The sequence below is a fragment of the Chinchilla lanigera genome, unplaced genomic scaffold (genome assembly GCF_000276665.1).
Source record: "Chinchilla lanigera isolate Chin_1 unplaced genomic scaffold, ChiLan1.0 scaffold00014, whole genome shotgun sequence".
In the NCBI taxonomy this organism is placed as follows: Eukaryota; Metazoa; Chordata; class Mammalia; order Rodentia; family Chinchillidae; genus Chinchilla; species Chinchilla lanigera.
This window is the reverse complement of record NW_004955415.1, coordinates 13,492,469-13,503,017: the sequence shown is the minus strand read 5'-3', so window position 1 is coordinate 13,503,017 and position 10,549 is coordinate 13,492,469. Positions and strand designations below refer to the sequence as shown.

At 45.0% G+C, this 10,549-nt stretch overlaps 1 protein-coding gene across 1 annotated transcript in view; it reads right to left on the bottom strand.

Annotated features, from left to right (window-relative positions):
* Positions 1 to 3,517: 3,517 nt before the first annotated feature.
* Positions 3,518 to 10,549, bottom strand: part of Tgm6 (transglutaminase 6) — a 29,233-nt gene continuing 22,201 nt past the window's right edge. Inside the window, exons 11-13 of the mRNA XM_005380751.2 lie at positions 5,036 to 5,190; positions 4,654 to 4,787; positions 3,518 to 3,749 (exon numbers count right to left, since the gene is read on the bottom strand). Coding sequence (XP_005380808.1) covers positions 3,596 to 3,749; positions 4,654 to 4,787; positions 5,036 to 5,190 — 443 coding nt within the window. The 3' untranslated portion in view covers positions 3,518 to 3,595. The remainder of the gene's footprint in view (positions 3,750 to 4,653; positions 4,788 to 5,035; positions 5,191 to 10,549) is intronic.

Sequence of the window (10,549 nt, the reverse complement as noted above, 5' to 3'; positions counted from 1 at the left end):
AGGGGAAAGTGGGACCCTATGAATACCAGGGTATCAAGAAGCAGGCAGCAAATGCAGTGTGGCATGTTTTATATTTCCCAGGATAGTCATAGCATTATTTCCAGCCCCCGGTCCTCTCTAGAACATTTCCATGCCTTATTTTTTTTTTGTTTTTGTTTTTTCTCCGGTACCGGGAACTGAACTCACGACCTTGCGCTTGCCAGGCAGGCGCTTTTGCTGCTGAGATAAATCCCCAGCCCCTCCATGCCTTATTATGAATTAGAATCAATTTCCCTTCCCTTTGAACCTAGGAAGAACTTTGTAGTTGTCTCACTGAATGGAATGTGGCAGAAATGACATCGGGTGACATCGAGCAAGAAGCCACCAAAGCAGTATGGCTTCTCTGGCCCTCGCTGTCTTGTGAGAGCAATGCTTGCCCTGGCAACCAGCTGCCACTTTGGGAGGAAGCCCAGGCCACTACAGGCAGGGGACTTAGCCGAGAACCCCACTGGGGGCTCAGTGCACAACCAGCATCAGCCACGAGCCACGAGGAGGAGCTGTAGGTGATCCCCTGAGTCTCTGCACCCCCTCAGGGTGGCCGAGTTGAACAGAGTTGGCAGTTATCCCCACCAAGCCCTTCCCAAAGTGCAGACATGTGAGCAAAATAATTGTCATCATTTTAAGCCTTCCATTAGGGGTAGGTTTGTTACATAGAAATTGGTAATCAGAAAAGAACACCTATGGGAGAAATCCCTGGTTAGGATGATGTCGAGGGTTCTGTCACCGTAGCTTCTCCCAAGTCTGAAGTCCCCTGAACGTTTCCCTTTTCCTAATCTCTTGAGAGTCAAAGTCCCAGGAGGCAGCTGTGACTCTCTGGGTGAAGGTGCTCGGCTTGGGCTGTGCTGGGACAGGCAGAGGGAGGCTCACTGTTCCTCACCCCAAGAAGACAGAGAGTTGCCCTCCTACAAGACTGCACGGGACAGCGACTTCCGAAAGTGCTATGGTTTGGGAGGGTCCCATGTGTTAAAGGCCTGGGCCTCAGCTTTGTGGTGCTATTGGGGGTGATGGAACCTTGAGGAGTGTGGCTGGCTTGAAAGTCCTCTGGTCATATGAGGTGTGTCCTGGAGGGGGTCGTGGGGCACCAGCCCCTCTTCTTCCTCTTTCTTTTTTGTGTCTCAGCCCTGAGGTGAGCGGCTGTGCTCCACTGTGTGCTTCCGCCATGATGTGCTGTTTTGTCTCAGGCCCAAGAGCAGTGGGGCCAGTTGATCATGGACAGAAGCCTCTGAAACTGTGAACCAAAATAAACCTTTCCTTTTTATAAGCTGGTTATCTCATATATTTGGTTTTTTGAGACAGGGTCTTGCTGTGTAGGTCAGCCTGGCCCTGAACTCACTACGTAGCCCAGGCATGCCTCAGACGCAGTGGTCCTCCTGCCTCAGTCTCCCGAGGGCTGGGGTGACACCATGCTTGGCTATTTACAGTCTTGAGCTACCTGTTCCGCCCTTCCTCTGTCAAGGTGATGTCAGGGCGCTGCCCTGCCAACCACAGGGTAACCCCAACCCCAAACCACAGTCTCAATCACAGCACACGCTCCCTGCGCCTGGGAGCGGTCTCACCTCAATCTCCCTGCCTCTCCCACCCCAGCCAGGCAGTGCTGCTAGGTGGCCTCTGCTTTCAGCTGGGGCTGGAATATCCTGTGGGGCCAGTTTGGGCTCATTAACGTGCTGCCTCAGCCCGGCTGGGAGGCACCAAGGGCAGGAGAGTTGTACTGTGAACAGCTACCTGGCTGGTGGCCCGCAGCACCTTCAGCTACTTTCCCTTCCCGACTCTGAGCTGTCTGTGGGTTGACTTGTGGTTGTCACAGTGCCTGCCTCATGGCTGACGCCTGCCTCCGCCCACTCCTGCTCCCCCACTGCCTTCCACAGGTGGAAGGTCCCCAGGCAGATCTTCCCTATAGATCCTCAGCCAACATGCTGCCCCCTGAACTCCCCTCAGAATCGGCTCCTGAGGGGCTCCACTGGCAGGAGTTTTCAGGGGGAAAGAAGGCCCCTGGCATTGGCTGGAAGAGCAAACAGTCTGGAGTCCCACTAAGGGAGTCCCCTCCTGACAGAGCCCCCCAATACCAGGTGTGGGACAATGGCTTGCTGTTGACTTCAGTCCTCAGGGAAAGGCTGCCTGCCTTGTTCTTCCAGCTGCCTTTTTCATTTTATTTTATTTTGATACTAGGAATCGGACTCAGGACCTTGAACTTTCCAGGGAGGTGCTGCGCCACTCAGCTATATCCTGGCCCCCAGCTGCCTTAGTTATAGGGACTCAGCATCAGAAATCTAGATTTGCAAAGGGGATTGTGGAACAGAGGCAGCCCAAAGGCCTGGCTCACTGAACACCTATGAGTGCTGAGTGTGGCAGTTCACCTGGAATCCCAGCTCTTTGGGAGGCTGAAGCAGGAGGATAGCAAGTTCAATCCCAGCCCAAACCGAGCAAGACCCTGTTTCAGAGTAAAAGAGAAGAAAATCTACTCATTTCCTCATCCTCATTTGGATTCTCCAAATCCCATCCCACATTCTGTAGCACCATCTGGGAAATGTTGATACCAAAGGGTCCCAAGCACCAACCATTGCCTGCTGCCTGTGTGTTTATCTGACCCCTTTCAGCAGAGACCCCCGCATAAGTTATTCTCATCTGATTTTGTGTCCAGGAGGAGTCTGTTTTGTTATTGTTGTTTGGATTACTTAAATTATATCATGAATTTTAGGGTTTTTTTTTTGGCTGTGTAGAAAATTCTATAGCAGAATTTCATAACCAGTGTGGTTGTCTTCAGGGCCTGGTGGGGTTCACTCTGGTTTCTTATCCCTGGGGTCTGTGCTGGGTTTTGACTCCAAGCCCATGATCTGCATAGTGCAAGCTCCTAGAGATGTTCTGGGGGAAGAAATACTGGGTGTGGCTGCATCTTCTCTGGGAATACAATCCAGTCTGATGGCCTCTCCTTTATCTGCTTTAACAGCTCTCAAGCAGTTAACAGCTCCTCGAATCCAGGGCCTGGGTCTCCACTGAGAGAAAATATCCCCTTGCTTGAAATTGAAATGTGACTGGGGAGTAGAACTTAGTTGGGTAAATGGCGGGCGCATGCCTCACTCTGCCTCTAGCTCACCCTGTGGCCTCGGTTAGATCCTCCTTCTCTATAAGGGGGTGTCAAAGGATGTTTGGGTCCAGCTCTAATATTCTGGGCTTGCTGTTGGACCTGGGAAGATTCTGGGGTCTGGTTGTGGCCAGGAAATTTGAAGAGCTGAGAGAGAAGCAAGGAAGTGAATGGCTGGGCAGAGCTGGTGGAGCTTGGTGAGCCAGGGCTGCTGGGCCGCTCCTGGGCATCAGCCTCCAGCTACGGTGGGAGGATGACGAGATGGAGGGCTGGAGGGGGCCTGGGTCCTTCCATCACCTGTTCAAATGGTTAGGGACTGCTGAGTCCAGCACCTCATTTTAACATAAAGAAACTGAGGTCTAGGAGGGATCTAAATTCAAAGTACAGCGGAGAGTGAAACAGGATGAAGCCAGGGCTTCTGTTTCCCCACAGGAAGCAGTGTAGAGGTGAACAAGCCTCCCCGCCCAGCTGGGCCCATCACTTGGCCTTGGCCACATGGATGATCACGAAGCCCTTGATGTCCGGGAAGTGGGGGCTGACCAGGTCCACCTGCAGCTGCCGTGGGCCACTCCTGGAGGGGGTGATGCTGAACTGGACCAAGGCCCTCTCCTGGGGCTGCAGGGTGGGCACACTGGAGGCGAGGGGAGGGGAAGGCAGACGATCAGCCCTCTCTCCATTCTAAGTCAGTCCGGGTTCCCCAGAGCCCACAGGGTCAATCACCTTGCTTGACACTTGAGCCTCAGCAACACAGTTCCATCTTAATCCTCCCACCTGCCACTCACATTCTCGGCCTCCAGCCAGGCGAGTCTCCTGTGTCCTGAATTTACCTTCCACTCCCTCCCCTGGGCTTTTGTCTTCAAGGTTCCTCCCTCCCAGGATGCCTTCCCTGTCTCTCCACACCCAAGACCCTGGTCAAGTATCTCCTCCTCAGAGGACTTTCTCTGACTACATCAGTCACAGAGACCTCTGTCTGGGAAATCCTCTTTCCTTCCTTCCTCTTTTTTTTTTCTCTCAGTACTGAGGACTTGAACCTAGGGCCTTAAGATGCTAGACAAATGCTGTATCCCTGAGCTACATCTCCAGCCCTTGTAAATAAATAAGTTCATGGAGGAATAGAGCATGTGTGAATGACCAAGTGAATGCATAAATGAATAAATAAGTGAATGGATGAGTAGACCAGTGAGAAAATTAAAGAATGAATAAGTGGATGAATGAGCATATCAAAACTGAATGGAATGGGATGAATAATTGAATGAATGAGTGAAAATGTGAATAAAAGAACAGATGAATAAACAAGGGTACCTGAATGAGGAGCTTGTGAATGAACAGGTAAATGAGTAAGCGAGTGAAAGTGTGAATGAATGATGTGAGTGAGTAAATGAGCTACACTGTTGAGTAAATTCAAGATCCAATGGATGGAGGCTGCTGTGCATAGGTTTGTCGCTAGTTTCTAGGTTCCCCTCCCAGCACCTTCTCTCTGGCCCATGCCCTGAGGAGGACAGCCTCTCTCCTTGCCAACCCAGACGGGCACTTACTCGATGCTGAGTTGTCCTTGGAGCAGGCCACTTCCCTCCACCATCAGCACACAGTCCTTCACTCTCTCCGAGAGGGGGTTGACCACAGTCACTTCTATAGCAACTGCCACTCCCACCGTGGCTGGGCCCAGCACCTGAAGGGACAACATCCATGAGCTATTCCTCCCCTACCCCCAGGAAGCCAATGTCCTGGCTGGGCTAGAAGATTAGTCTTACCCACCCTGCCTCTACCTGCCCCATTCCAGGATGCTCCTGCTTCCACACCACTCCTTCCCACTCTTGAGAGCCAAAGGCACAGACCCCCCCGCCAGTTTCTGACGGCCTCTCCTAGCTCTGAAGGGGGCCTGCTAGGGTCAGGGTGGTGGGTGAGGACAGGCATCACCTTGATGATGATGAAGTCCTCCAAAGTGATATCCTTCTCCACCAGGAGCTTCTCTCCTTTAGTGACATGGCACATAGCAGCCAGCAGGATCTTCTTGTCTTCAGTCAGGTCCTCTTTGTACTCAGAGTAAGATATTGTGATTGGGATTTTCTTTTCTGGAAGAGAAGGCAGAGAGGGGAGTGGGGGCTCAGTGGTACCCAGAAGGAGGAAAGGGATGCCCAACTCATAGCTACACGCCCTCTGGTCCTCACAGCCATTCCCGAAAGGCACAATTCTCTTTAGTTCATAGACGGAGAAACTCAGAGTCAGAGAGGGTAATTTTTTTTTTTTTTTTTTTTTTTTATCCAAAGCCACACAGCAAGTACATCCAGGACTCAGGGCAGAAAGCTGTCATGACACTGCACTGCCTCTGAAGACCTCTAAGGTGTGTGCCTCAACTTCCCCTGATTACTGAAATGCCCTTGTGCTTCCTGAGCTCCCATGGTCCTGGTCATCTCTGTTTCCCTCTCACTAGCCACAGACTCCTTGCCTGGGATTCTCTTCTTGTGTGTATGGATCGCCACAAGCCATATCTTCCCAGCAGTTATGTTTGGGATTTCTGTTCACTTTATGTCTTTTGCTGTAGGTACAGTGTATCCTTTTGGTTTGCTCTGAGCTGTACCATCCTTCCTTCTGTTCCTGATGCCTTTTATGCTCTTTTTTTTCCTGGCCCCCAAAAATCTGAGTTTTGAATCTGTGGAAAAGATGTTTAAACTTGAATTGCTTCGTACTCTTGGTCCCTCGGGATTTTGCATATAGTACATGCTCCTGAACGTCAGTAGGGTGTCCATGTGTTAAAATACTACCTTGTTTTCTGAGTTCCCTTATTCTAATACGTTATCCTGGAAGAATCTCTCTCTCTTGCTCTCTCTCTCTCTCTCTCTCTTTTTTTCTTAGACAGGGTCTTGCTATATATTTCAGGCTGGGCTTGAACTCACTATGTAGCCCAGGCTGGCCTTGAACTCACAGTGACCATCCTGCTTCAGGCTCCTAAAGCTGGGATTACGGGTGTGTACCACCATGCCTGGCTAAGAATCTTTACTTCAATAACACAATAACTCATAGTTATAAAAGTTAACTTTTAATAAAAGATTAAAGCATGCTGGGCACTTGGAAGTATATTCATGGATTAGTTCATTTAATCATCATAATTCTATGAACAGATATTATTACTGTTACACTCAACCTATAGTAATATGAAAACATTGACAAACACCACTAAAAATTATGTTCATTAGGTGGTAGGAACTGTGCCAATACTTTGTGTACATTATCTCATTTCCTCCTTGCGTAGTACGGGACCATGGTTCTCCTAGTGTGGTCCTGGGACCAGCTGTATCAGCATCACTAGGGAACTTGGTAGAAATGCAGCTAGGGAGAGGGGAAGGGGAAGAGAAAGAGAGGAAGAGAAAAAAATTTAAAAAGAAGGATAAAATAGCAACAAAGCTTTTGTAAATAAGGAGGGGAAGAGGGCTTGAAGGGAGGGGAGGGGAATGGGGTAAAAAGAGGAATCAAGATATATCATGTACAGGTACAAATTTCCTATGATGAATGTGATCATTATGTGTATCTAAATTGTACCAATAAACTTAATTAAAAAAAGAAATGCAAATAGAATCCAGCATAAAGAACCATCGTGTGCCACCAAATGATATGCATAAACAGAGATTTGGCACAAGTTCAGACCCAGGGAGAAAGTCAGAGAAAGGCATTTAAAAAAAAAAATACAATATTCAGACTAAAGCTTCTTGAAGGCTTCTGAACAATGGACTCTACTAATAATCTGAGAAAGCTGAGACCTTTTCCCTACAACAGTGATTCTCAACAGCGCCAGTAGTCAACTGGATATAATTGATACCTATTGAATACTTCCTCTAATGACAGCAAAATTCACATGGGACAGTCACTGAAATAGATCACATACTGTGCCATAATGAACACATTAACTACCCTGAAAGAATAGAAATAAGACATCTCAAGATAAATTTTAAAATATTATACTAAATGAAAACAAAAATAAAACATCAAATTTGTGGAATGTGGCAAAAGCAGTGCTTACAATGTTTATCATTTAGTGCATACAGTAGGAAAGAAGGAAGATTTAAAATCAATAATCTAAACTTCTATTTCAGGAAATCAGAAAAAATTAAACCCAACACAAATACTTAAAAAAATAATAAAAATTAGAGCAGGAATCAATGAAATTGAAAGTACACAATCAATAGAGAAAAATCAATAAAACCTAACCCTGATTCTTTGAAAAGATCAATAAAAGCAACGAGCCTCTAGCCAGACTGTGGGAAAAAAAGATATCAGAAATGCAAGATTCCATGGACATAAAAATATAGCAAAGAAAAATTATGGACAACTCTATGCCCTCAAATTTGATAACCTAAATCTTAAAATGGACAAATTCCTGGAAAGATATAACCTGCCAAAATTCACACAAAGAGAAATAGACAATATGAATGGGCCTATCTGAATTAAATAAATAAATAATTGATAACCTTCCAGAACAGAAAGCTCAGACCCCAGTGGGTTTGCTGGTGAATTTTATGAAGTAGTTAAAGCAGAAATTATACCAAATATCTCCAATCTTTCATAGATGGAAGCAGAAACACTTTTTAACTCATGCTTGGAGGTCAGCATTATCCTAATACCAAGATCAGACAAAGGCATTACAAGAAAAAAAAACTATAGGCCAACATTTCTCATGGACATAGATGAAAAAATTCTCAAACAAAAGATCAACAAATTGGACCTCACAATAAATAAAAAGAATTACACCAAGTGGAATTTATTCCAGACATGCAAAGTGTTTCAACATTTGAAAGTCAATTAATGTGTCCATCAAATAAGGGAAGAAAAATTATTTGATTCTAATAACAGACGTGGAAAAAGAATTTGACAAACTCCAAAACTTACTGATGATAAAACTCTCAGCAAACTAGGAGCAGGGGGGATCTTCAATCTGACATGGAAAATCTACAAAAACCCCTACAGCACACATCAAATTTAATGGTGAGAAACTAGTAGTTTTCCCTCCAAGATCACAAACAAAGCTAGAAAGTCCCTTCTTACCATTTCTTTTCAATATCATATTGGAAAGTTCTAGTTAATGCAATAAGCCAAGAAAAGGAAATAAAGGGTACATAGATTTGGATGAAAGAATTAAAAATAATATTGTTCATACCTGACATGATTGTCTATGTAAAATCCCCAAAGAACTGACTGCAAAAACATAAAAACTACTGAATATAGCTAGTATATAAGATATAAGAGTAATGTAGAAAAGTTTTTCATTTTCCTATATACCCGCAATGAATAACTACAATTCAAAATTAAAAACACAGTGGCACTATGTCAGCTCCCCCGAATGAAACAGGCATTAACCTAAAAAATATGTTCAAGATCAGAATAAGGAAAACTAAAAATGCTGATGAAAGAAATCAAACAGCTAAATAAATGGAGAGATGGTCCATGGTCATTTATAGGAAGGTTCAATATTGTCATGATATCAATTTTCCTACTTTGATCTATAGATGCAATGTAATAGCAATCAAAAGAAGTTACTTTATGGATACTGATAAATTAACTCCAAAATTTATGTGATGAGGCAAATGACTCAGAATAGTCGACACAGTATTGAAGGAGGGGAACAGAGCTGGAGGAGTGATGCTATCTGATTCGCAGATTTACTTTAAAACCACAGTAAGAAAGACAGTGTGGTACCAGTGAAAGAATAGACGTTAGGTCAACAGAAAAGACTAGAGTTCAGGAATAGACCTAACAAGTGTAGTCAACTGATCTTTGACAAAGGAGTCAAGGAAATAGAACAGAGAAAGAAGTCTCTATAACAAATGGTGCCAGAATAACGATATCTACATTAAAAAGCAATCTAGACAGCCAGGCATGGTGGTGCAAGCCTATACCCCCGGCACTTGAGAGGCTGAGGCAGGATGACTGCCACAAGTTTGAGGCCAGCCTGGGCTACAGAGGAAGACCCTGTCTCCAAAATAAATCTAGACATAGACATAGATTTTTCATTTTTCATAAAATTCATCCAAAATGGGTCACAGATCTAAACATAAAGTTCAATAATGCAGAACTCCTAAAGATAATGAGAAAACTTAATGGTCTTGTGTTTGATAATGACTTCTTACATATAATACCAAGGCCTGATCTGTGAAAGAAAAAAATGGATGCAATGGATTTTACAAAAATTAAAACTACTCTGCAAAAGACATTGCCAAGAGAATGGGAGAGCAAGTGACAGAGTAGGAGAAAATATTTGCCAAAGACATATCTGATAGAAGACTTTTATCCAAAATACACACAGGCTTTCTAAGACCCAACAATAAGAAAACAAAAAGCCCAATGATAACATGAACAAAAGATACAAGTATTTCATCCAAGAAGGCACAAAGATGTCAAATAAACATATGAACAGATGCTCAATATCACACATCAATAAGGAATTGTAAATTAAAATAACAATGAAACACTATTACATACCCAAATGGCATTAATCCAAAATACAGGTCACACGGTGGTAGGATATAGAGCAACAGAAACTCTCATTCGTCACTGCTGGGGATGCAAAGTGATACAGCCACTATGGAAGATGGTCTGCCGGTTTCTTACAGAACTAAGCATGCTCTTACTGTAGGATCCAGCAGTTGAGCTCCTGGGTATTTATCCAAATGAACTGAAAGTGTATTGTCCCATGGTGTTGCTATGGTTTCAATGTTGCTTAAGTGTTGTTGTGTGGGAGGCTTTTCCCACAGAGGCAATATTGGGAGGTGCTGGGACCTTTAAGGGATGGGGCTGTAATGGTTTGTGTATAGATATCCTCTTAAAGCCTCGTGCAGTCATGGGGAGGGCTTCTAGAGGTTTTGATTGACTCATGGTCCATTGGGATTATGGGTGTGAGTGCTACACCCACCGGCACTGGGTGTAGCTGGGTGGGTAGAGTGCATATGATATAAAGGAAGGAAAGAGGCTTGCTTGCTGCTGCTCTTCCCTTTTAGCTCTTGTTGCTTTTGCTGTCTTCTGCCCCCATGAACTGTTGCCCTCTACCATGTGCCACCTTGCCTTGGAGCCAGCCAAGTATGGACTGAAACTTGCACAAACTGAGCTAAATGAACCTTTCCTTGCTTAATTTTGGGCACTGGGTATTCTCTCAGCAATGAGAGAAAAGTAACCAAGACATGAGGCCTAATGGGTGGTCCTTAGGTCATTGAGGTGCCCCCTTGAAGGTACTGTGAGGCACCAGTATCTCTTGCTTCCTGTTTTAAGATAGATTTCCCACAACAGGTGCTCTGTCATTTGTGGCAAGGCCCTTGCCAGAGCCCATGCCATGTATCTGAATTTCCAGTCTTCAAAGCTGTGAACTAGATAAATCTTTTTACTTTCCTTCCTTCCTTCCTTCCTTCCTTCCTTCCTTCCTTCCTTCCTTCCTTCCTTCCTTCCTTC